The sequence below is a fragment of the Ips typographus genome, linkage group LG1 (assembly GCF_016097725.1).
Source record: "Ips typographus isolate SLU linkage group LG1, UJ_Ityp_2.0, whole genome shotgun sequence".
NCBI lineage: Eukaryota > Metazoa > Arthropoda > Insecta > Coleoptera > Curculionidae > Ips > Ips typographus.
Genome location: NC_138422.1, coordinates 20,806,171 through 20,834,096, shown reverse-complemented (window position 1 = coordinate 20,834,096; position 27,926 = coordinate 20,806,171). Strand labels below are relative to the sequence as shown.

The 27,926-nt window shown below is 33.5% G+C and overlaps 2 protein-coding genes across 4 annotated transcripts in view; one reads left to right on the top strand and one right to left on the bottom strand.

The window, feature by feature from the left end:
- LOC145739206 (putative inorganic phosphate cotransporter) overlaps window positions 1-2,331 on the bottom strand; it is a 76,415-nt gene extending 74,084 nt beyond the window's left edge. Inside the window, exon 1 of one of the 2 annotated variants that reach the window (XM_081994644.1) lies at window positions 2,065-2,331. In XM_081994644.1, coding sequence (XP_081850770.1) covers window positions 2,065-2,158 — 94 coding nt within the window. In that variant the 5' untranslated portion in view covers window positions 2,159-2,331. The remainder of the gene's footprint in view (window positions 1-2,064) is intronic. The other variant, XM_081994636.1, reaches the window with a different exon arrangement.
- Window positions 69-27,046, top strand: LOC145739235 (uncharacterized). 2 transcript variants are annotated; one of them, XM_081994695.1, is made up of 5 exons: window positions 69-326; window positions 16,614-17,056; window positions 20,587-21,056; window positions 21,418-21,577; window positions 24,376-27,046. In XM_081994695.1, exons 2-5 carry the CDS (start codon window positions 16,617-16,619, stop codon window positions 24,626-24,628), a joined length of 1,323 nt encoding a protein of 440 aa, XP_081850821.1. In that variant the 5' UTR covers window positions 69-326; window positions 16,614-16,616; the 3' UTR covers window positions 24,629-27,046. The 2 variants fall into 2 exon arrangements, with proteins under 2 accessions (XP_081850821.1, XP_081850814.1); XM_081994688.1 differs by lacking the exon at window positions 69-326 and adding an exon at window positions 11,230-11,412.
- The last annotated feature ends 880 nt before the right edge of the window (window positions 27,047-27,926 follow it).

Genomic DNA, 27,926 nt, shown 5'->3' with positions numbered 1-27,926 from the left:
CATTATAGTTATTAAGAAGAAAGGGAAAACTTTCAGTAATATTACTTGATGTGTTTGCTATTGCTGATAATATGCTAGACGAAGTGGTAGTTACTTAAAACTGTATGAACAATGCATTACGCGATGATCTCCATCTAATATACTCTGATAAAGGAAGAAATGTAAACAAAATCAATTTTTCCCAGCATTAGAGCGATAGTTTGTGGCCGATCTTAAAACTGTGTGCTTTTTTTACAGCTGTGCGTTTTTTTTTACAACTGTGCGTAAAGAGGTTTATTACGTAACGGAAAACTATGCGTAAATAGCTATTTACACTGAGGTCGCAGGTAAAAATTATTATCACTTGAAAAAAAATATAATATTTTTAAAATTACAACCACATAAAAAAGTTATAAGATTGTTACTCATTTGGTACAAGAATCTTTTTGTCAGAAAAGTTTTACTTTATTTATTTTATTATTGATAAACAAAAATCTCCAAAACAATAAATAACAAATCAAAACAGCTATTTATTCAGTCTTTATTTTTATTTTATTTTGACAATATTGTCATACTTTAATGATTTTGATAATTACTGGACTAATTGGAGTTTACTGGTAAAATTGGTAAATTTTCCTGTTCTGTGTTATTTCACGATAAATTTACGCTCGTCTTCTATTTTAAAATGAGTCACTCTGGATTAGACTAAAAGCTAAATTCAACTTATCTAGCCGAGAATAGATATATCTGTAGCAATAATCGCCATCAAAGCGTTAATTAATGAACTAAATACCTTAAATCAGAAATATCTGTGCCTATTAACACTTAAACGTGTGCGCAAAAGAATTTAGCACCTAAAGAATGATTTTTGTTGACACACGTTATTGAGAATATTGACATGGCCTATTAATTTTATTCAAAAATTGGCACGAGTACATCAAAATCGTACGTATTATCACATTTAAGTATTATATTCTTCAATACACGTTCTTGACCCTGATCATGAAAATCACTAAACTAATAAAGACTAATAATTATTATTGATTTATAAAAAAATGGATTAATAATGGGTATTTTTAGATTTCTTGGTCATTTCTTTGCTATTCAAAACTATATTGCTGTAATCATTTACATAACAGTTTTTGCAATATTGACAACAAATTACAGTCATTTAATTTTAACCAAATTTTGTCTTCATGTATTATGCACTAATCAATTTAATACACTTTCGTTCTAGTTTAATAATTCGGAATTTGGCAATTACTCCATTGAAAGGAAATAGGAAATAATCTCTGCTAGTGATTAACCGATTTCACACCGCAAAATATTTGTTTATACATTTAATGGCAAAATATTTTCGTTTTTTAATTACATCCTTGACATTAGATTAGTTGGCTCGTTCATTTGACACAAAAAGATTTTAAAATTAACCAGCAATTGAGATTTATTTAAACGGTTTTTTTGTTTAAATCCGGGAAATAACTTTTTCAATTACAATAAAGGTGATGTTAATTTAACCCAATTGTATTTATGCGTCTAACATTGTGTAATTGTAGGGTTTATTAAGAGTCATTAGTATTCTTCACCTGAACTGATTATTTTACTAATGACATTGCTTATACGTTTACGGTTTTTTTTATTGCAAATCGTTCCTTAACCGGTAGAAACCAAATTGTAATAATTCTGCAAGAAGGATGCGCTACATCCGGTTTTCAACAAATTTTTAGGTTTACGGTTCATTGTTTTGATATCGTAACAAACTATTCCAAATCAAATAGGTTACTACAGTGCAATATGTGAAAAAAACAGGTATTTATACTTGACTGAAGGCAAAATAAAGAAGTTGGTCGTCAACCTTTAAAAACATCAAAGAACTTGCATTTTATTATTCAAAACGTGTATACACTCAGCCATTAAAGTGCATATTCCTTAATTAAAATCCGATGATTGTAACGTTTTCAACCTTCGATTTCAAGATTCAGTAACAAAATGGATCAAATCCCTTGACCTACTGCATTGACTAAACTAGTGAAGCAGAATATTTTTTCATATAAGCAGTTTGTAGCGAATTTGTTTTCCACTTACCTCCACCATTTGGTTTTTTTTGCCTTTGAAGAAGCCTGGAAGTCTCGTTGATTTCTAAACTGTCTCCTTCACAACAAGAAAAACACAAAGTCATTTTGTTTTCGCGGAATTTCTAATCTTTAGTCAATACAAAGAATATCCTTAAGATCACTGCTAACTAAGTTTTTCTTTAAACCTACAAAATTCATCCAAATATTCACTTCTCACACGTGGAACTGCGCTACTAAACAAAAATATTATAAAAATTTATGTTTCCTCATTAGAATGGTGATATTCCACTTTTGAATAAATAATAAACATATTGTTTCTTGATTATCATTTCTTACATTAAGTGGTTATTAATCTTTGGTTTGATGTTAAATATTGACTAAATAAAGTTACGTCGTTTGTTATAAAGTCAATGGTATTTACATTTTTGTAAGCTTTGTAAATAAAAACACATTATCCACTAAACTAATTTTTTTTAAGTTTAGTTTTTAGTGAAACTAACTAAGTATCGTTTGTAAGTAGATTTCCATTAAAAAAATAAGTCGGAATGTTGACTTTATTAACCTATGTAACATAAAATGAGATATCGAATGGAATTTTCCCGAAAAGCACGTGTTCTAGGCTTGATTTGTTATGATTTTAATATGAATATACATGTTTATTATATGTATTTAATACCGGTTACTTTCACTTCAGAATAAATTAAGTCTCAAGACTAATTTACATAGAAGAGGAGGAAACCAAACAGCAAATGTACGTACGTTAATATGTACAGGGTGATTGGTTACATTTGCTCTTATCCTTACCTCATCAACTATTGACTTGTATATTTTTACTCGTGAACCATTACTTTCAAATGACAAATATGAAGGTTTTGCAGGATTTACTTTTTAATATACCGGGTGGATCAAATGTAAGTTATGGTTTTTAAATGAATATCCCATCATGTTATTTCATATTCTGATTCCGACTTTTATTTGCATAATATTTTCTATATTTAATGTTGTATACCTAACATATCTTTTAAAGACAAACTAGCTATGGAGCTCGACGTTAGTGGAGAAAGAATTCGGGAGATAATATTGCGAGAAGTATCTTCTTCTTCTTCTTCTTTCAGCAGCCCTTTGCCATCCACTCCTGGACATAGGCCTCCCCTTGCTGCTTCCATTCGGATCGGTTCATTGCCATCTGGTGCCATTTTCTTCTATATCGCCTGGTGCTATTTCTTTTATATCGTCGATCCATCGTTTCTGTGGACGACCAGCACTTTTTTTATGTTGCCTTGGACGTCACTGTACTATAGTCTTGCCCATCTGTCTCTCTTTGTTCTTTTTCCTAATTTCCTCATTCTGTATAACCCTTAGGCTTACTCCCAACATAGTTTTTTCGATTGCTCGTTGTGTTGTTCTTAGTCTATTCGCGCTTTTAACTGTGAGAGTCATTGTTTCCATACCATAAGTCAAGACTGGCAAAACACATGTGTTGAAAACCTTTTTTTTTAAGTTGATAGGAAGTGTGGGATTTCTTAATGTTGTTCCCAATTTTCATATAGCAGCCCATGTTAGTCGAATACGCCTTGTTATTTCTGCTGCTTGATTTTCTTCACGCAGTGTTATGGTGTGTCCTAAATAGGTATATGTATTCGTTGACTTTCTCAGTCAACAGTTTGGTTTTATCGATGTTCATGTTTAAACCGATTTTTCCCGACTCTCTCATTAAGTCTACCAACATTTCGATAAGTTCTTCTTTCGTACTGCTGATTAAAACCATATCGTCGGCGAAGCGTAAATTGCTCAGATATCCACCATCCACGCGCAGGCCCTTTATGTCCTAATCTAATCTTCTGAATACATCCTTTAATGTAAGGGTAAATAACTTAGGAAATATTGTGTCTCCTTGTCGGACGCCTCTGTTAATTCGTATTCGATTGGTTGTTACATCTTCTTGCACTTTAACTGTGATGGTCGCCTCTTTGTATATGTTTTTAAGTAGATTACTGTACCTTGAGTCTATTCGAGCATTATTCAGCCCTCGGATTATTGCCCAAAGCTCAACAGAATCAAAAGCCTTATTAAAATCTATGAAAGCGAGATGGAGCGGCGTATTGTACTCGTTACACTTTTCTAGAAGAGTCCGGAGCGTTTGAAGATGCTCTACGGTGCTATGTCCCTTGCGAAAACCAGCCTGATCACACGACTGATATTCATCTAGTTTGCGCGTAAGCCTGTCTGTAAGAATCTTGGTAAGGAGCTTATAAAGATGGAGCAATAAGCTTATTGGGCGAAAGTTGCTGAGATTTAATTTGTCTCCCTTTTTGTGTAACAAGATGACTTGGGCATTTTGCCATGTTCTTGGAATATTACCGATGTGAAGATCATCATTTCACTAGTGATTTTATCTTCACCAGGAGCTCAACCATTTTTTAGTTGGCTTAGGGCGTCCTCAATTTCGGTGGAGTTTATGTCAGGGATTTCTTCTGAGCCGACGCGACGTTCATGTTCTCTTCATGACATTGAGTATTAGCGTTCTCTGGTTCCGGTGCAATTGATGAATTCTGAGGTCTTTATAATATTCTTCGATTATATTTACTATCTCGTCACTTTCGTATTTTACTTCACCATATTTGTTCTTCATTCTTATCAAGTTATTTCAGCACTCTCATATTTTTATTGTTTTCTATTACAGACTCTATCATGCTGTTGCTGTGCAACCCTTATGTCCCTCCTTATACTCCTTTTAACTTTTATGTTAAGTTCTCTATAGTTAGGGTCACTTCCATGTGTGTTTCTTCTTATATTCATGAGGTCTCTTGTTTCATTTTTAATTTTACTGCATTTTAGTTTTTCCCCCGAACCGATCTGTTTGGTCGCTGTCTGCATGCTGTTTCTTATTTTTTGTTTCAATTCATCCAGGTTCATTTCGATAATCTGGGCAATAGAAGGGAGTTTGCTTTTAATTTTCCTTTGATAGGTGTCGACATTTTGTTCCAGCAAGCTCCAAAATTGTTGGAAATCTTTTTTGATGGATTAGTTTCTTCCTTTGCGTTCCAAGGTTAATTTAGATTTTTGTCCTTACCATTCTTACCTATCTGCCTGTATTGAATCTATTTAATGCTGAAACATCGGTTATTATGTACCTTTATTCGTTATTATAAAGTCAATTTTGTTTTTTCGTTTTTGAGTCTGGGGTTCTCCATGTCCATCTTCGGTGGGCGGGATTTTTGAAGAAAGAGTTTATGCAGAAAAGATTTTCTGTTTGGAGATAGTTAATTAACGTCTCACTTCTTTCATTTAGGGCGCCTAGCCCAAATTTTCCTCTGTTCGGAATTTTATCTGTGTTCGTATCTCCTATTTTGGAATTAAAGTCACCCATTTTCTTGCTGTGGTTATATCCTCATAAAGTTGATCTATTTGGTGTTCTTCTGCTGTACTTGTGGGGACATACTCTTGGATTATATGCAGCTTATATCTTTCTGATAATTTGACGATTGTATAGATGACCCTATCCGAAATTGATTTCCTTGATTACTTGATTTTTATGCCTTTTATTGATGAGTAGTGCTATTCCTTCAATGTGGTGGTTTCTCTCTGTATTATTTTGATAGATCATATGGCGCGACCTAAGAACTGTGCATTTTTCTTCTGGCAGTCGTGCCTTGCACAGGCTAATTGTATCCCAATTGATATACAGGTCTTCAGTTCTTAGTGTTCTGATATTGTAAGTATGTAAGTGCCAATTTGCAGATTTATGGTCTTTAAAGGTGGTTTACGTGCTAGCGAATTTCTGCCTCCCTCAGATTCCATGAGGCTGATTTTATCAAAGGTGTGGGATTTTTGTTTACCTGCCAAGGGACCATTTGCGTTTGTTTTGAAATTCGCCATAGGGGGTTAATTTAGCCTTAAGTCTTCCGCGCTAGCCAGACGAGTTGGAAAACTGACATTTTCAGCCGCTCCTAACGTGGAGATCAGACGCTGTAGAGTACCACTCCTGACCTGGAGATCCGACGTGTCCTATGCCTGTTTGGTCCGTCCCAGGTATTTGATTAGGCCAACATTACATTATTAACTAAATAAGATTATTATATGTTTCAAAATGGCTGGTTATAATAGCAGTAATTAGTGCAAGCAACTCCGTTAACTATGGAAAGGGATGGAATCTCGTGTTGCAGAAGAGATAGAATACTACAGTTTTCACACCACGATAGATAATCGGTCGGGGTACTATGTAACTTGATAGAGCATGTCAAAGTGAGATAAAGAAAGATATTTCTTTTTTATTCCCTTACATAGTTCCACTGCGGATTCCTTAGGGAAGAGACAAAAGAAAGCAATGTCATTGCATTTGATTTTATCGAGATATCTAGCTTGAAAGCGTAAATTTTAGAAAAACGCCCTCTACAGGAAAAACCGAAAACTAAATTGAACATGTGTGTCAGGATATTTTAAATGACAAAAAATACTCTTTAAAATGGCGCGAAAACGAAGTTTCTACGATAAACCGTTTCGGGATATTCCATTTCTGTCCAAGCAACTTTTGGACCATCCCCACCACTTAATATGAAGAGATGGACTTCCTGCGATAAACAAAGATGAAAAACTAAATGTTTTATGATCTGTGGAAGAAAATCCACATATTAGCATTCGTCAAGTTTTCCGCGAATATGATATCCCTCGTTACCTCATTACAGCAGGATGGTGCACCCCCACATTATGCAATACAAGTTAGACAATATCTTAACAAAGCAGCATTTCCCAACAGATGGATTGGAAGACGTGGCCTTCAAGATCTCCTGATCTGAATCTTTGGAATTTTTTTTGGGGCCATCTCATAAATTTTGTTTATTAACCTAAACCTGTATCAATTGACGACTTAATTAGAAGAGAGTGTGGTAACATTAGTCAAGAAACCATAAATAGGGTCCAGCGTGAATTTATCGATCGTTTGGGATAATGCACGAGAAGGGTTTCAGTTTGAACATTTAATTAACTGAATAATTATTGTAAGAGAAAACAAAACTCAGAGTCGATCTCCACAAAATATTTATAGTTGTTATAATATAGTAAGTTGTTATCTGCCTAACATGTTTCGGGTGTATTCAGACACCCATCTTCAGAGGCTGCAAATTGTACAGTATGTCAATTAATTACTTATAAAACTAAGGACATGGAAGCCTACCTTAACTAGATCACTAGTCTGCTGGCTGGTATTCTACAAGGGGGGACAGCTGAACCCAGATGTACTTTAGGTGGTGGTTGGTTTTTTTATTCTACACAGGGGGACAAAACTCAATGTTGATTTCAAAAAGGCTTGGTTTTTTATTGATCTCCCCCCCCTTGTAGAATGACAGCCAGCAGATTAGTGATCTAGTTAAGGTAGGCTTCCATGTCCTTAGTTTTATAAGTAATTAATTGACATACTGTACAATTTGCAGCCTCTGAAGATGGGTGTGTGAATACACCCGAAACATGTTAGGCAGATAACAACTTAATTAATAAACATTTTGTGGAGATCGACTCTGAGTGTTGTTTTCTCTTACACTCACTACTTCACTGTGGACATATGAACTACTACTTTTCGTTTTAAATAATTATTGATTTTTGTTATTAAACACTATTTTCAATAGAACATGTTATATTTTTTAACTGTTATTTTCTCGAAAACGGCTGAATATCGACATTGGATCTGCTGCTACATGAAAAATACCCAGAACTTTACGTAGAATCCATAATTGCAATAAAAAATGGGGGTTCTCATTTGAAAATGTCAACTCGAAGGTCATATCTCAATTTTGGGATACCCTGTATATTTTTTTTTTTCTCAAAAAATGCGCGATTAAAAATAATAACATACGTGTCCGAGCATTTTTCTGTAAGAATAATTTCCTGAATTGTTATCCAACTTATTCCATACTTTATGGACACACTGTATAAATAACGCTAAATGCTTTATTATTCCCGGTAGATCTGGTAGATACAGTGCGACTAGTAATGTGAGAATAATACATGCGACTACTGGAAGGTTAATAATCATTGTTGACCTAGGTCAAAAATAATGTCTAATCTCTAGTTCGAGTCTGGCACAAACACAACAAAAAAGGAAATATTATTGACCTAGGTAAATAATAATGTCAATGTCTATTAACACATATGAAATATACTTGACATGACAGAGACAGATCAATTAAGTTGTCTCTTCATGTTGTTGTCCTAAATGTTGTTAATAGTGGAAAAAGCGCTATATTATCCACGGTTTAGACATCTCCTATTCGTCACTTTGCTCTTCGGGATTGAATCTTGACAGAGAGTCAATAAAAGCTTCTGTCTTGGTTAGGTGTACTATTTTTTTGACTTTTTTCTTGACAGTTTTTGTCAGATTTTTTAATTTTTTATTGCAATAAAATGTGCAACTTTGCCTCCATTTATCTCTCTCTTTATCTATTTTATCAGTACGAAGGCGTAGAAGGGCCACAGACGTTATTTTTCTTAAATTTTTACTTCAAACTCAGAAATTAGTTAAATTCCGACTTCAAACCCGGATTTAGATCGAAGACTGTTTGCAATATTGCCTAACTGACAAAATTTGGTAATTTGGTTCAAAAGTGTCCTTGCAATGTTATCAAACTAACAAATTCTACAATTTTGGTTCGAAGAGTGTTTTTGCAATGTTGACAAATTAGCAAATTCTACTAATTAAGATCAAAGAGTGTTTGCAATGTTGCCAAACTGACTAATTTTACTAATTTGGGTTGAAGAGTATATGCAATGTTATCAAACTGACAAATTCTACAATTTTGGTTTGAAGAGTGTTCCAATCTGTCCAAACTGACAAGTTCAACTAATTTCTTTGAAGTGTGTTTGCTTACAATGTTGCCAAATTAACAAACTCTCCTAATTTAGATCGAAGACTGTTTGCAATATTGCCTAACTGACAAAATTTGGTAAGTTGGTTCAAAAGTGTCCTTGCAATGTTATCAAACTAACAAATTCTACAATTTTGGTTCGAAGAGTGTTTGTAATGTAAGCGAACTGACAAGTCCGACTAATTTCTTTGAAGTGTGTTTGCAATGTAGCCAAAGTTAACAAATTTTACTAATTTGCTTCGAAGATTGTTTGCAATGTTGCCACACTGAAAAATTTTGTCTAATTTGGTTTGAAGAGCTTTTACAATGTGACAATGTAAATTCTGAGTTCAAAGTCGGAATTTAACTAAATTGCGAGGTTGAAGTCGGAATTTAACTGAATTCCGAGTTCAAAGTTAGAATTTAACTAAATTCAGAGTTCGAAGTCGGAATTTACCTAAATTCCGAGGGATTTAAGAAAAAAAATGTGTGTGGCCCTTCTACGCCTTCGTATATCAGCAATGCTAATGAATCGAATTTGTAACAACCTGTAGAGACAGTATTTAAAAAAAAGTCTAATTACCATATTATATTATAAAAAAACTTAAAAATCAACTTCTAGACTAATTTTAGTAGTAAAAAATGAGTTTTATTATTGAAATTTCCATTTTCATGGTTATTTGAAAATTTTCCTTGATAGAGAAAATAACTGTAAAACTTCATTACCATTTTCAAATTTGTCATTGTTATTTTCAAACTGATCATGCATTTCTAATGAGATAACTTAAAACATCTAAATTTAATCATTAAAAGTACATTAAACTTTAATTTGTATTGATATTGGATGGTTGGTACAACTATTTAAAAATAGTTATTATTGCAACAAGTGCAAAAAGTACATCTTCTTTGCACGCAAGTGAAACCGGTAAAGACGTATGTGCAAAAAAGGATTTTTTGCATGGATTGCATACAAAATTTTTTACAAAATCGACTTGTTTCATAACAAAAGCACAGCAAATATAACATACTAGTGAAATAAGCACTAGTGCAAATAAGTAGAGAGAAGAACTTTTTGCACTAAAAGTCATTCAAAAATGTGTAACGATATTTTGCACGATTTTATAAAAACAAATTATTTTTGAACTTGAATCTTTTTGAACCATTTTAAAATAAAAAATACAATAACCCAGGTAGACATTTTAGTCAATTTTGAATAATATCTAGACGAGGGGTAGACCGCCGATAATTTTTTGTACACCAAAATGCCTTTTTGCATACAAAATACCTTGAAATGCCTTTAAAATACCTCTCAAATTCTATAATTACTCAAAATGCCTTATAGTGATAATGCCTTAAAACTGCCTAAAATGCCTCAAACTGCCTTGAAATACATCAAAATGTCTTTAAATTATTTAAACTGCCTTACCATACCTCGAAATGTTTACACATTTGTGGGATTCTTAAATTTAGTTATAAGTTCCCTGGTATTGAGATAATGATAAATCTTGATGAAATACACCCTTGAAATTATTTTGTATGATCACGTGACAGTTTTTAAGTTGGATTAAGTAGCATACCTGCTTTTACAATTTGTACTTGACTTTTGACTATTGTCAAAACGTCATAAGGATTAATGATTCCATAATAATGACTTCCTCAGGTTACGTGACTGTTATTCCAAATTTTTTAAAGACCCAAACGCTTAAAACTATTTTTTTTAAAGGTCCCGTTACAGTTTTAGGTTAGGTTGGTGACAACGTAAAGGTTTTACCAAATTTTTGACACTTGATTTGACCTTTTGCCGAAAACTTCAAATTGATTTTCCTAAATTCCGAGGAATTTAAGAAAAAAAATGTGTGTGGCCCTTCTACGCCTTCGTATATCAGCAATGCTAATGAATCGAATTTGTAACAACCTGTAGAGACAGTATTTAAAAAAAAAAGTTTAATCACCATATTATTAAAAAACCCTTTATTTCATTAAACCCCGGCCTAACCCTTCATATAGTAGGTCCGATAAAAATCGAAAAGCCCTAACAACTCGTCGGTTACGTTTATCGCCCTTATAGAATCCGCACCGGCTGAAACAGCTGACTCTTGCAAAGCAAAGCCGGTTTCGTCGCAAAATGGACGCCCAGACGAGGACAAAGCCATGTCTAGTACACAAACTAGACAAGGACGAAGCAACAACACGTGCACGGCGCTTGAGTTTGGCGGGCTTTAGTCAGGAACGAGAGCGACGCAAAGTGTCCTATCGCCAACAAGGAATAAAGAGGGAAATACATAAGCTGACGGCCTACTTAAGCTGGAACAGCATCTGCGCATGATTTAGAGTATGTATCGATCTCATTTGAGTAGGGTGGTTGAGCACCCCTTAGTTTAGCATGTAACGCGGGCAGAATCGACTTCGTAAAATTTTTGCAAGTGTTTTTGGTCCTTTATTTGGTCTAGCTTCATTCCGGTGCGTTTTTTTATCAGATACATACCAAATTTGACCTGACTCAGTAAAGTGACTTAAGTCAAGTAAGTACCTGTTCACCATAGTGTTTACATTAATACACTAATTGCCCTCTTAAACACTACATAATTAGTATTACAGTTTATTATTTAAGAGTACATGCCTTAACCTACAACCTACAATTTAGTGTTTACACTGTTATTATTACAATATGGACTGTATTTTTTGTGTAATTTACATTGTTGGGCAAAAATGTGTTTCAAAACTTGTGTCTTATATTCAAAACAGCTCGTATTAATTGAATTTGCAGGTAAAAAAAGAAAAATAATTGTTTTTACCGCAAATATCCACACAAACGTGAATGTTTCTCAGCGCGCAATGTATTGAACAAACCATGCGTCATGAACCATCAGGTAATCAATAAAGCCATGAATACAAATTTTATCTGGCATGTATTGTTTTGTTATCACTAAAGGTAATAATTTTTTCTCAGTGAATCGGATATTTAGCTCATTTTGTATTGTTAGCATAATTTTTGCATTCGCCGAGATCGTGTTTTTTTCTGACTTATGAAAGTGTGTTGAAAACACTAATAACGGTTTTTTTTGTCGGATAGCGCTACTTGTAAATTGAATTAAAAAAACCAGAGCTTTTGTAATCAATCAATTCATGACAAAGAGGGATAATATAGTGTGTTCAAGATATCATGATCTACTACAAGGGATCTTCCCGTTATACAGGGTCGTTCAGTTTTAAGTGTCAACAATTAATTCACCATTCGATAGTCCATCAAAAGAACTTTACATGGATTATGTCTAAATTTTAGTTTAAAAAATTGTTTTTTTGTTACAACTGTCCAGACCAATTTTAATCAAATTTATAAAGAGTACTAGTGAAATGCATACTCGTTATGTGATGTGAATGACATTCACAGTTTTTATTTTCCCCCTCTACTTTCTACGCGAGGGGTAGATCGCTGAGGTAACTTGGTGTACACACTCGAGGTATTATGAGGCACTTTCCCATTATTACGAAGCATTGTGAGGTATTACAAGGCATTACGAGGCATTTTGAGATATTTATAAGGCATTTGAGAGTATTTTGAGGCATTGCCTGTATATTTCCAAACGTAGTGTATTAATATAACAAAATTGACTGAAAATTTAACAGAACAGTACAGGCACATGTAATTATTATGGTAAAATCTTTGTTACATGATATTGAGTTGCAACAATATTCATTACAAATTATTATAATAATTAACGAATTTTTCAACTTTTAAATTAAGTTTTAAAGTCACGTGACTGTTTTTGACAGGTGTCAGTTGGCTTGGACAGTGTTGCAAGCTTTAAAATGACATAATCAAAGTGAGGTGTCTCTTGCAAATGTAAGTTTGCAATACCAAATTTTTAAATTTTAAATCACATTTGAAAGGTCACGTGACTAATTTTGACACATGTCAACTGGCCTTTACAGTGTTGCGAGAACATGCAGAATTGCATTTTCAACGTCACGTAACGTGTATTTTGCAATTTAAGTTTTTACAACTGTCTAAATTTAACATTTTTTAAAGTTTAAACCGCGTTTTGAAGTTTACGTGACTGTTTTTGACAATGTCAACTGGCCTTTACAATGTTGCAAGCTCAAAAATTGAATTGCCAAGTCACGTGACGTAGTCCTTACTATTTTACTACTGTCTAAATTTAAATTACCAATTGTTCAACTGTTTCGTTTAAATGATAAGTGTCTTTATTTGACACGTGCTAACTTGGTTACTATGACAGACAGAAGATTCGTGCAAACGTCAAAATATAATCCGTAATTTCAGGCAACCATTCAAAATATATTTTTTGTTGGTCTGGAAAAACAGTCACCTGATCTTAGAAAATCAATTTGAAGTTTTCGGCACAAGGTCAAATCAAGTGTCAAAAATTTGGTAAAACCTTTACGTTGTCACCAACCTAACCTAAAAACTGTGACGAGACCTTTAAAAAACATAGTTTTAAGCTTTTGGGTCTTTAAAATTTGGAATAACAGTCACGTAACCTGAGGAAGTCATTTTTATTGAATCATTAATCCTTATGACGTTTTGAAAATAGTGAAAAGTCAAGTACAAATTGTAAAAGCAGGTATGCTACTTAATCCAATCTAAAAACTGTCACGTGACCATAAAAAATAATTTCAAGGGGTATTTCATCAAGATTTATCATTATCTCAATACCAGGGAACTTATAACTAAATTTAAGAATGTCACAAATGTGTAAACATTTCAACGTATCCTAAGGCAGTTTAAATAATTTAAAGACATTTTGATGTATTTCAAGGCAGTTTGAGGCATTTTAGGCAGTTTTAAGGCATTATCACTATAAGGCATTTTGAGTAATTATAGAATTTGAGAGGTATTTTAAAGGCATTTCAAGGTATTTTGTATGCAAAAAGGCATTTTGGTGTACAAAAAATTATCGGCGGTCTACCCCTCGTCTAGATATTATTCAAAATTGACTAAAATGTCTACCTGGGTTATTGTATTTTTTACTTTAAAATGGTTCAAAAAAATTCAAGTTCAAAAATAATTTGTTTTTATAAAATCGTGCAAAAAATCCGAGAAAAAATTGTTACACTTTTTTGAATGATTTTTAATGCAAAAAGTTCTTCTCTCTACTTTATTTGCACTAGTGCAAAATAGCTATTTATGTAACCAGTTACGAAAAGATCGATTTTGTGTAACGAATGAATTTTTGTAGGGCGAGCGCGGCGAGGTCCTACAATTTGAATGAGTTACACAATAAGACATTTTCGAAACGTGTTGCATACATAATTTTTTCTAATTTTGGTAAAAACCACCTTTTAAAGTGATTTAACACAAATATTCACTTTCATAGCACCTTTTATAAACAGTGACAACGATATGTTATGATGGATGTCGCCCATATGTTTCTACGGAAATGCATAAAAACAGGGAGTGATGAAATGAACTTTTCATAACTAGTTACATAAAGTAAAACGTTTTGTCACTCTAATCAGTTTTGAAAAGTGTCACTTTATATGCCAAAATTAGAAAAAAGAGTTTGTTTAACTAGTATGTTATATTTGCTGTGCTTTTGTTATGAAACAAGTCGATTTTATAAAAAATGTTGTATGCAATCCATGCAAAAAGTCCTTTTTTGCACATACGTCTTTACGTCTTTAACTTGCGTGCAAAAAAGATGTACTTTTTGCACTTGTTGCATTAATAACTATTTTTAATTGTGGTTGTACCAACCGTCCAATATCCAAATTAAAGTTTAATGTACTTTTAATCATTAAATTTAGATGTCTTAAGTTATCTCATTAGAATGCATGATCAGTTTGAAAATAACAATGACAAATTTGAAAATGGTAATGAAGTTTTACAGTTATGTTCTCTATCAAAGAAAATTTTCAAATAACCATGAAAATGGAAATTTCAATAATAAAACTCATTTTTTACTACTAAAATTAGTCTAGAAGTTGATTTTTAAGGCTAGAAAAATTACTTTACTAAGACTAAAGAGAGTCCAAAAGTCTATTTTCCTACTCGAGTGTGGTAAAGTTACTTTTCCTTCTTGCAAGATCAATTTACAATAAATGTATAATAAATCTGCAATTTTGAAGTTTATATGTGTAGAGCGAAAATACGCATGTGCACCAACCTTTTTATGAGATGTTCAAGCGAAGAAAAAATGAGTGCGGAAAAGTAGCTTTACCGCACTAGTTTGGAAAATTTCCTTTTTGGCACTCATTTTATTTTTCAAAAAAGAAAGAACATTTAAATTAAAAAACCATAATTGTTTATTTGATTTCTCAATTAAGAATACATTTTTAATTATCTTCGCAAACAGAGGCTTTTATTTTAGTAATTTTACTATACATTTTCCTTCAATTTAATGAAAATTGATACTCTCTCCGCTTTGCGTAGTTCGGGCAACTGCAGTCTCCTCCGCATTTGTTAGGTAAATAACTATTTCAGGACTTTAATTTCTGTACAGGGTGTTCCAATAAGCCGTGCACGCGGCTGTTTTTTGGAGACTATACATAGTAGAGCTTCGGGAAAAAAATCTGTCCAATAAATGTGGGCACGAGAAAATACTGGAAATAATTTTCAGCTATTTTTAGTAGGAAAAATGAGTAATCGCAACAATTTTTGTCTTGATTTCCGGACTGTTTTTAGTGCTTGAAATCCATTTTCAGACACTCGACAATGGATTGTAGTCTAAAAAAACGAATTTTACTATTCCTAGTAGTAAATAATAAGTTTTTAAACTATTCAGTACGAATTTGGACTCTCACAAGTTTTGAATGTTCAGTTCTACACTACCTATAGTCTAAAAAATTGAATGACAGTAAAAATGTGTCCAAAAGACGCTTTCTTGACTAATTTCAGTCTGAAATTAACTCGTAAGCCTCACAGATAACCAGATTTGAATCTTTTGGAACCATTTTAAAGTAAAATATACAATAACCAGGTAGACATTTTTTTCATTTTTGAATAATATCCAGGGAACGTAGAAAATAGAGCTGGAAAATACGAAGACCATCCTTTTATATCAGCTTTGTTCGGGTTTTTGATTCTGAACTGTTTCGAGTATAGGTTTCGACCATTTGTACGATAATTTGTTTATAGTGCTGTAAATCAGTACACAGTAACACTTATCCATTCATGCAGATGGCCCAAATCAGTTCGAGATAAGTTCCTGAACGATTCAGAATCATGAACCCGTCATTCATATCACATAACGAGTATTCATGTAAAAAGTACTTGTTTCAAATCTGATCAAAATTTTACTTAAGAAGTGCTCTGATGGTGAATTATTGACACTTAGAACTGGACTACCCTGTATAATTACAATACTGCTATACTCTACTTATACAAGACAAGTTTCAAAAAGAAGCAGGTAGGGATTTCTAAGTATTGTATACCTCTCATAAAAGAACCAAATTAACGGTTTAGGTGGGTACCTACTTTACTTCCCTTAAAAACCTTGATGCGCGCATGTAGTCCAAATACACCATAAAATGTAAAATTTTGCATCAAATCCTCCAGGTAGGTACAGCTAAGCTAGGTAAAAATATACTACCCTTTTAACAACAACTGTGAAACGTTGTCGTCAGGCAATAAAACCTAACAATTTGAGTCAGCGTCAAGATATAACCTTTACAGACAGTTTGTGCTAATCAATAAGCTTCTAAATAAATTAAAAAAACAAAACACTGAGTTTGTTTACTTAAAAGTCTTTTCTTCTATCAGGTCATGGACTTCAAAAATGCACCGAAAAAACGAACCACCAACTTCAGGGAAGATGAAACCAAACTGTTGATCCAATTGTGGGGTAGTCCCACAGTCCAAAACAAATTATATCTTACGCACCGCAAAGCTCCGGTTATGCGACTGATTGCAGCCAACATGCAAAAACATGGATTCTATCGAACACCGGACGAAATCAAAACGCGAATTCGAAATTTAAAGTGTTTGTACCATAGAATTAAGAAATCGATGGCGACTGGGACAGGTATTGGCACCATTGATCCTGATTGGCCCCACTACAAAGCCATGGACGAGATTCTGAGCAAGAAGAACGCGTTGAGACAGAGTTTAGTCTACAATCATAATTTGCTCAGTGAAGTTAGTGCCGTTATTAAAGAAGAAGATATTGAGATTAACGACGACGGTGATTCTTCGAATAGCAACGGGTAAGTAGGATTTATGGTTAGTATACAAGGTAGAAAGTAGAAAAGGCGGCCCGCAGATAAAGTTTGAAGATTGATGGCCGGTTCAAAGCCGACAGATTTGGTAAGGAGGGTAGGAATAATACTTTCTGCCTAATAAGGTGTCAGTTTATTTTAAATCATTGAGCTACTACTTGTCATTGTTGGTCTCAATCAGATACTAGATATTATTTTTAATGTCAACCCTTAATTTTTCAATTAAACTGGCGGAATTGGCTACAGAAGTTTATTGTCCTGGTTGAAAGGACGCTCCGTTTTTAGCGATTTAGCTTGCATTAAGGTTTAGTTTTTTACTCTTTTCTGACAGTTGACAGCACTGTTTGTAGTTTGTGATTGGTCAAGAAAAAACAGCAAGCTGACAGCTACTTTTTTGACCAATCACAAACTACCCACTGTGTTGAGATTTACCCAAATGCCCTACTGATGTGGACCATAATGCAAAGTCTACAAGGTGCCCGTTTTACGAGCCTCACCATAGACATCTCGGTTATTTGAAGATATACAAGGAAGTGAAAGAAGAAATTGAGCAATTATTAGGAGTCTATTCAAATGCCGCTTTAAAAATTTAAAAAATTCTTAGTACTTGCGGAGATATCCGAAAAAAAAACGAAATTTTGGAAATTAGTTTTTATTTTTTTACTAATTTATTTGATATGATGACTGAAAACAAAAGACACTTTACAGTCTTGGAATTTCGTAAAAATCATAAAAATGTTTGTCCTTTTGCAAAGAGAGCCTTTAAAATGACATTTCAAAAACCCGCTGATCGGTTAAGTGGCACTAGTCCACGTGATATTACTGTCATTTGCAAAATAATGATCAAGTGACAAACTGTCAGATAATGACACAAAACGCGCTCTAATCTAATAAATTGTTGACTGATATGATATACACTCTTTGTGATATTTTAGTTAAACTGTAACAAAATACAGTTTTAAATAAATAAAATTCTATCTAATATATGGCGTCCCCAAAACAGAAACCTAAAAACTGATGATGGTTGTCAAAAACTGAGACTTTTTCTGTCATTAATGATAATGCTACGTTTTAAAAAGAGGAAAAGTGACACGGTAAAATTTCATTCATTTTTAGATACCTCATCAAATACATCCGGAAAAAACCAGAAAAGTGCGAATGTCACATGCTCATCGGTTTGAAAATGTCAATGATGTCACGTGAAGAAGTGTGTGCAAATGACTTAACAGTGAATTGTTGGGCTGTCACTTTCAAGAGTGCCTTTATTAAAACATAATTTTCGCTATTTTCAATAAACTGCCAATTTGAACCATATCATTAACACATCATCGTAATTAGTAAAAATAGCCCATTTCAAAAATGTAAAAATCCATTATGGCGCCCATAAGAAAAATCAAAGATGATGATGGTAACTAAAAACCGAAACGTCGAAACTGAAATTTGATATTGTCACCTTGTAAAGGAGAAAAGTAGCAATGGTAAAGTGTCTTTTGTTTTCAGTTATTTTATCAAATAAATTAGTAAAAAAATAAACACTAATTTCCAATATTTTCGTTTTTTTTCGGATATCTCCGAAAGTACTAAGAATTTTTGAATTTTTAAAGCGGCATTTTAATCGACTCCTAATTGCTCAAATTTGACCCAATTTAAACTTCCTTGTATCTCTTCAAATAACCGAGTTGAGGCTCGTAAAACGGGCACCCTGTATATGTGCATCATTTGCGTAAATTGCAGCACTTTTTGTAATTGGTCAAAACAGCTCCTTGTAACTTGCTAGTTTTTCTTGACCAATCACAAACTACAAACAATGTTGCAAGGTTGGATAAGGCCGGATATAAAAGGAGAGCACACAGTGCAAGGGACTCACTACCCACTGGCAGTGCACCTCGCCGATCTCCCAACCGACGAAATCATCAGGAAATTTAGTTTCGAAAAACAATTTCGAACGGAACTGAGCACCAAGACAGATCGGAGCAGAGAATCCATTCAAACATTGGGGAAAATACTAAAATATGGTATACGGACGGATCTAAAACTCCCGAGGGCATCGGAGCAGGAGTCTACGGGCTTCGCACCAAATACTCCGAACCCATGGGCCAGCTCCCTAGCATTTTTCAAGCGGAAATTCACGCCATAGAAAGGTGTATTCAGTTTAACCTCGACAGGAAATACCGGAACAAGGAAATTGCGATCCTTTTCGATAGCCAAGCAGCCATCAAAGCGTTGAGCTCATCTAACATAAACTCGATGATGGTTCTGGTGTGCTTAGGAAAGCTCAATGATCTAGGAAGGAACAACAAGGTAACCCTCCTCTTGGTTCCGGGGCACGTTGGAGTAGAAGGTAACCAACAAGCAGATAATCTGGCACGAAAAGGAGCATCAGCGCCACTGATCGGGCCAGAACCATTCTGCGGCCTTGGAAAAGCATATGTCCAGGAAGAACTTAATAAAGCTGAAGAAGAACTGAGAGCAAAGCACTGGCAAAGACTTCCAGGAAGACCGAGGACACTGATTAACCTCAGCAAAATTAAACTCAAGGCATTAACGGGGTTTCTAACGGGTCATTGTCGACTCTGAGAACACCTAAGGAAGCTAGGCCTAGAAGAGGATAGTATCTGCAGGTTCTGCGGAGAAAAACCAGAAACACCCCACCACATCTTGCTGGAGTGTTATGCTGTACGCCACAGAAGATTAAACACACTGGGATTATACCAGCTGGCTGTGGAAGAAATACCTCGAACAGACCCACTCAAGATCCTGAAATTCCTAAAGGAACTAAATCTTGAGGGGCTGCTATGAACAAGGAAACCTTGAGATAGCAGAAGAAGATGGGGTACAATAGATCTAATCAGGTCGCAGTACATCTGTCACCATCCACACCTACCATTACCATTACCAGCTGCCGCATGATGTCACATTCGGTTTGATAAACTGACACACATATCCGGCTTGCCTAGCCATCTTTACCTAGTTCATTGATGTCCAATGGTTCTTTTTTCTTACCACTGGTTTGCCATGTATAAATTTTAAATTTCCATACCTGTTACGATTTAGTACTTTTAGTTTTTAATTTTTTGATGCAATTTTTTTCTGCTTAAAACTACTTTTTTACTGTTGTCTTTATTTTAAATAATAACAACTTGAAAACTACGTCCAACGTAAAAGACACCAACTCCTTTAAAAATAGTTTCATCTTTCTGTCACTTCATATATTTTTGCATTTTTTTATAGTCTGTTTGATCGTAAGAAGTTCTGTTAAATGAATAAGGCATCCAGCTTATGCAGCACACACTGGTAGGTTTTTCAATATTATTGGCAGAAAATAGATATATGAACTTTTAAATAATTACAAATTATTCAAATGATACGAAACAAATTAAGGATTTAACATAGAATCTAGAATAACAACTAAATTTACATTCAGTTTTTAAACTTTATAGTCAAAATACACACAAATTTGATTATAAGTTGACATTCACTTAGCGTTAAAAGCTTTTGATTTTCGTTTTTTTTTACAGATCAGATGACGAGTTTGAAGAAACTCCTTCCTCAATAATGCCCACCACAATCACACCACTTATAATCGAAGAAGAAGAAAAACCGCCACAAGTTCCTATTAAAATAGCTCCCAAGCCACCAACTTCCCCAACCCAACCAACCACAACATTTCCTCGAATACAAATTGCTCAGAATCTAATGAATCCTCCTCAGTTGACGCTAGGACCAAGACCGGCAAATCAAATACAGGTTAACCAAACAGTTAAAGTCAGTTCTGCTCAAGGCACGAAAGTTCATCAAGCAGCTCATTTCACTACGGGATCTAACACGTCTAAAGGAAATGGAGCGCTACCATTTCCTTTACTCATACTAAATGGGATGCCTAATGGAATTCAGTCTGGGCAAAACGGATCTTCTGGATTAGTTCAGAAAACTGTACCTGTAGTTAATGCGAATGGCAATAGTGGGAATAGCAATGTATTTAATGCGGGTAAGCATTAAACTATAATATGTATAATAAAATATTTCCAGTTTTTATGAAGGTACATTTATATCAATTTTAATATTGCAAAATCCAATAGTAGGTTTCTCAATGAACGTGCTAGTCTTAGAACACGGTTGTTAGGATCCTTATACTCAAGAAAAACTATATGTAAATAAGACTTTCCTTTCCTCTTTAACTACCTTTTCCGATGGTGGAGCAAAGTAGTTGGTTCAAGTCCGACTGAAAGCAGCATAACATTCTTACCTAGTTTTTTTAATATACATACATTCACTACGCCTTAAACATTTCCTCTTATTATGTTTTAATAACACTATTAACGATTATAAATGTTCTTTATTAATTTCAGAGGTATCTCATATTTTACGAGAAATGCTAATGATTCAAAGAGAAAACCTGGAAATTGAACGAGAACGTCTCGAAGTAGAGCGACAGAAATTGGAGTTTGAACGAACAGTGGGAAGTCAACTGCTTAATATGGTACCGGCTTTTAATGAGATATTTGAAAGGTTAGTAACTTTTAAACATACAGTATACATGGTGTTCCAAAATAATGTCCAATTAGGTGATAGATCTGACCAAAACAAACGTTCATTTCCCTAATTTTTGTACTAAAAGTGTTACAATTTATAAATAACAATGAATTTGTGAAATATCATAAAAAATAGTAGCAGTAGTCACTGTTTCTGCCCTTGATGGTGATACAGACGCATGTAGTCGTGGTTACTTGTTCAACTTCAGCAATATCAGCAATCAGGGTAATAAATGGCACAGCAATGTGGCATTTGGTCATTTTGATGCTTCAAGATTTAGAAGAGCGTAAAAGATTCTATGCTGCAACAGGGGAAGAGACCCTGCTCTGCCTGGAAAATATGGTTAGAAGTTAGAATATGAACAGTGAAGAGCTGTATGAATAATTCACCAGAGACAAGGACAGTATTAGAGCCAAACTTTTGAAAATTTTGGAAGAAATTAAGTTAGTAAGTAGGAATGAGAAAGGTATCGGCGAGACCTTTATTTTATTAGATTAACCTTGCATAAAATAGTGGAAATTGTACTAAGCGTAGGAGCTAACTGGTATGTTTGAAGAATAACGGAAAAATAACGAAAAACTAAAGATTGTAAGAAAGGAAGTCAATTTGTGGCAAGTAGCGCCATAGGAACAGTAAAAAAAAAGGATGAAAACGTAACCATGTTGCCAAGTCTGGGGAAAATCCCTATACCTCTGGGGAAATCAAACCACATTTGGATATTTTCAAAATTCTGTTCGTTTTGAGATCAGCAAATCCATGTTAAGTAGACGTAGTAGTTTATATAGCAACATTTTAAGGGGATACTTAAAAGATTTGCAAGGTATAAAAAAGAAGAATTAAAGCAAAACTAAAAAGAACAGACAACATTTTAGTAAAATCTGTCAACTTTCTAGAAACGCGTTTGGGGAAATTATATCATTCAAGGGTTGGCAACACTGACGGGCACTGCACGGTGATAAATGCAGGGTTTACTGAACAAGTTGTCTTTTGCTGGAGTATATTTACCAGTACATAAACCTGCACGCAGAATACAACTTGTTATCATTGCAAACTCTAATAAATTAGTGTCAAAAGTGGTGGAATCGATTAAGGGCAGGGATATACCTATGCAGTGGGAGGTTTAGGTTACCGTTGTTGGTTCAGAGTTGACCATTTTCTGACAGCTGATGTGAGTGAGCGTTACTGTAGAGAAAATGAGGAAAATATGGTCGAGTATGTTGGAGACTTAATCTGGAAGAGGAGAATAAATGAAAATATGAATTAAAATAAGAAGTGAGACAGTGGAGAGTGAGACTTCAGAGTAAAGCTGAGGAACTAGATGAAAATGATGTAGAAAATATAAGGGAATGGAAGGAGGAGTCATGGGTGATTAAACTGTGTTTTACAAGTTGGGGAAAGCAAAAAAATTATATGAGACAGTTTGATTCAATAAGTTAGAATGAGATTATTGGCGAAGTTGACACTCACTTCACATAACCCGCCATTTTCTTGTGAGAAGTATTCTTGTATGATTGCTCAAGACAATAGTTTAAGACCAATAAAAAACTTAACTGCCTGTATTGCTCATTCTCAGCGTGTTTTGGTTCATCTTGGGACATACGCCTTTCCAGGCTGTCTCCATCCGGTTCTGTCAGCTGTTCTACTCATCCATTTCACTCCCGCTACTTTCTAGATATCGTCATTCCACCTAGTCTTTGGTTTTCCTGGGTTTCTACTGCATCCTCTTGGTCGACATTCGGTGACTTTTCTTGTCCATCAATTGTCCTCCCTTCTTATGAGATGTCCTGCCTGTTCAGAAATGTCAGTTACCTCTGTTTTATGGTGGATCCATTGGAAGGTTTTTCTATAACGCAGTCGTACTCCCAGCATATTTCGTTTTATCTTCCTTTGTGCAATTTTTAGTGTGTTCATTAATTTGCTTCTGCGGAATAGGTTAACGTTGGTAGCACACATTGGTGGGAGGTATTGTGGAAATTTGATCTTAAATGCGTTATTTAGCCTTGCATATGCTGCCCATCCGAATTGTATCCTTCTGTTGCTTTCTGCCAACTCAATGTTCTTATCGAAGAATATTTTCTGTCAAGGATATACTTATGTATTCATTAACGATCTGCACCACACTGTCATCACCCAATCCGACTATCGTAGCATCGGCTGAATTTGACATTATTTTTGTTTTACTCGCATTGATCTGTAGACCGTATTCTTGTATGATTGATTCACAATGCCCTAAAAAAAACTTAAATGAAGAATATGTAGTCCCAGCATATTCCTAGTTAGCCGTAAGAGAAATCTTAGGGAAACTTATTACGAAAGGGTTATTAGAAAAGTTCCACTAAATAAATGACCGTCAACGATCACCAGACTTGGTGGAACGTGGCTTGTAAGGTTGCATAAAAAGTCTTATACAATCCTCCTATTTTAACTTAAATTCGACACAGAGACAGAGTTAATAGTAAGGATTGTGGCAAAACAAAAAAAAATCAAAAATTTTAAACTACCTCTTGTTTTAAAGGAAAAGTGTTATTTTGGTTTGCTAAACTCCTGTGATTTTAAGTAATTTAAAAACACACCTTTATCCCATGAAACCTGTATAGTAGTACCAACCCAAAGTGAACAAGTTTGCAAGCAAAATGTTTAAACAACAACTATCAAATTTTAGCTCAATACTTTCGGAACACCCTCTATGCAACTTACAGTTGAATTTGGTAATTCAATTGAATTCACCGAACTTAGTCTAACTAAATCATAACTTATTGGTATTCATTTTGCAGCTTTAATAAAGAATCAGCAGCAGAACCTGCCGAACAAGAAGACACAAAAAATTTCTCTGAACATCCAGACTTTAACAAATTAAACGGATCGACTAATAATATTAAACGAAGTGCTGAAGGTCCCTTGAGCGAACTAAGAAGTAACAAAATGTTTAAGGAGTCTGTTATAAATGGTATAAAGAAATATATGCAAGAAAAAACGCCTTCAAACGATACTAGTGATGAAAACAGTGGGGTAATAACTAACACTTAAAATTATTTAGTAGTTTTGGCACCAAAAATTACTTACGTCGCCAAATAAAGAAGTTACCTGGATAAAAGTAAACTAAGTGTCATACTTAAGATTTCTTAAGTATTTTTTTCAGTATTATTTGTTGTTTTATTAGTTTTGTTTTTTTTTTTCGGTGTAGTTATCTTTAATGACATATGTGATACTACCTCTAGATTTTTTCCAAATTAAACCAAATACTTTGTTTCCGTATTTTTGAGAACGATGTCTGCTACATGTTAATGTAGCTTACAGTCAATACAGAACCTGATTGATTTTCCACTTAAATTCACATTCAGTAACTTTTTATATTGTTACAAATTTTTGGAATATGTAAGAAATTCAGAAAAGAGCGGAAATGTGTTCTAAACATATAATGTTGTTGAAGCTTTTCGGTTTTGAGATACAGGGCGTTAAAGTTGTGCAAAAACATTCATGATCATGATAATAAATGGCAAAATTAATGTCAATTTACTACAGAGATTGTCAGGTATACTTACAATTATCTTTAGCCAATTGTGTAATATTATTAATGTCCAACTTTATGTCTATTGACATTTTTCTTAAAGTTTAAATCAGCTGGTTTAGGCATAAAATTATTACTTTTTTCTAGAGACGTGTATGCAAATGATAAGCATTTTTACATTATTTTTGTTCTCGAAAGATGGACTTTTTTGCACTAGTGCAAAAAAGTATTGTTTTTCACACTAAGGTGGAAAACCTAAATTGCTCTTGTTCTTCTCGTATTATCTGTTACACTCTGTATATGTTTTTCATATTTATAGAGGTATGAGGTATTCTATTGCAGTGTCAATCAACACATTTGTAAATTATACATAAAGCTCGTACACTTTATAACCCCCTTATAAAGTGGACCCCCTCCCCTACCAAAACATAACTGAAAAAAAACGTTAGTTAAAGCCATACTTATTTGGTATATCTTATATAAAAACAGTCCCATGTGACGTAGAAAAGGCCAGTCTTTCTTCTGCTTATAGCGATCTGAGCGAAACAAAATATGTATGAACGTGTATGTCTTATATGAATTTTTACCGTCAAAGTTTCAACTTTTAAAGTGTCAATTCTAATGTTCTTCCAGGTGGCAGATTCACTGTGAAATACAGAATGTTTGTATTTTTAGTTTTAATGTTTCACCAATTTAAATTAAACCCAAACACACTAAAAAAATAATTTTGCAGTTTCTTACTTGTTAGGTCTGCAATCATTCACTCAAACAGAATATACCCAAATTAACAAAAATTTGTTGATTGATATATTATTAAGCAAGTCTTAATAACTTTGGTAACAATGCATTGGTTACAAAAAGGTTTATTTTAACATTTTATTTAAGCCTTTTATAAAAATGCTGGCCATTTAATATTGAAAAGCAAGACTTAAAGCACATGGTAAAGCATAAACTGTATTAAGTTTATATTTTGAATCTTAAACTCTTACTATAGAGACTAGTTTTCACTTCTCAGACATACTCCTGGCATATACTTATTCGAATATTTGAAAATTTAAATTTGTACAGCAGCCGGGCATATGCCAGGGATATTCTCAAATTCATATGCAGCTAGTCATATGCTTGGCATGTATTTTTCACATGAATATACTTTATTTGTTATGTGGGTTTTTCTAAGCAGTTACATTTAATATTAAATTAGTTATTCCATTTTATATTTAATATGGCTACATTTCATCGTTTTATACGTTTTGCGAATTTCAAATGTTGATTGGTACTGCTTTTAAGAAGCCATTTTGTCTTTCGTTTAATAAAAAAAATTTAGAGGTTACCTACGGCACATGCGCATTTCATTCTGTCTGTTTAGTTTAAGTTTCTTTCTACCTGTTTGTACAATATGTATATCGTTATTTTAGAAGATGTTTCCATAAGAATTTAATTGTTAAAATACCACATTTAAAAAATTTGAAAAAGTAAAAGTGATTGCTACGCTATTTTTTTGAAAAATAGTACTTGTTATGTTTCGGATCTACGATCTAAAAGTGCTCGGAATGACACTTCCGAAAAATTTTGAATGAAGTGAAAACATTAAATAATTGTAACTTCTCAGGAAATCTTTCAGATCAAGTGTCTTGATTGACGGACTAACTTTATTCATCGGTCTTATCAGTTATATAAAACTATTAAATTCTTACTGGAACAGCTTTTAGAAACGTTTGACACTATTATAATTACTTAATAATTTATTCGTAACTGAGATTACACCCGACCATTCCACTTTGTGATTCCTATGTAAGATTATGTTGTAAGTTGAATTTGTTTAATTTATTTGTGTTGTTTAGACTTATAATTTTGTAATAATAAACGAACTATAATTAAAATTGTTCAAAGTTACATTTGTCTGTGAGTTGAAATAAATACATATTTTGAATTTTGAATTAAGTATTTAAACTACATCTTGACAAATAATGTCAATTTGCGATATTAGTCAATATTGGTAGAACTTATACAGGGTGGCGAAAACGCACGGCAAGGCGAGTGAGAGAAAAAACTTTTTGGCAAATTCCTTATACGCACTTGTTCCACTGTGTAAAATTTGCGTAACATGTTTTAGATTACATACGAGTATAATTAAATCAATTTTTGCCTTTTTTGTTACACATTATTGTTGCAGTTTTAACGCTGTATATTTTCTAAAAGAGTGGATTTTACCCATCTTCAGGAGCTGGAATGTTAAATAGTCTACTAAACGAAAAACCGAAAATTCAAATATAACATACCTCTTTGATGTTAATTTTAACAATTTAACATAACATATTTAACAATATATTTTTTAATAATTGGTGAAAACAATTTAATACAATTTAAAGCGTTGATGTTTAATGAAAATAACTCTTTTAACAGTAAAATTTGTCACTGAAAATTAAAAAAACATACAAAATGTGTTGTTAATTTTATCTGGTAAAAATGATACCTAATAAGATTTTTACCAAACAACAAAAATTTAAACAATCTAATTAAAAAAAGCTTTCAACAAATGTTCAAAATGACTTCCAATTTTGTGACTGCAAAGATTAATACGTTTTAAAACAATAAATTGAATTCTCTCTAGCATTTCTTCATCATTTTGTAAAACGTCAATTCCAGTTTGAATACGTTTTCTTAATTCATATTCTGGACATTGAATACAGGTATCTCAAAAACGACTGCCCAAATCAACTCTTACGTATACCTTTTTTAGATAAAAGACGTTGGAGAATAAGAATCTTTATTGAAAAATGAAATACAGAAGGGTTACTCAAAAAAGTTATTTGGTTT

Coding starts and splice junctions, on each gene's coding strand:
- LOC145739235 (XM_081994695.1), top strand. CDS start 16,617: ATGGACTTCAAAAATGCACCGAAAAAACGAACCACCAACTTCAGGGAA. Junction 21,057..21,417: donor TAGCAATGTATTTAATGCGG/GTAAGCATTAAA, acceptor TATTAATTTCAG/AGGTATCTCATATTTTACGA. Junction 21,578..24,375: donor TTTAATGAGATATTTGAAAG/GTTAGTAACTTT, acceptor TTCATTTTGCAG/CTTTAATAAAGAATCAGCAG.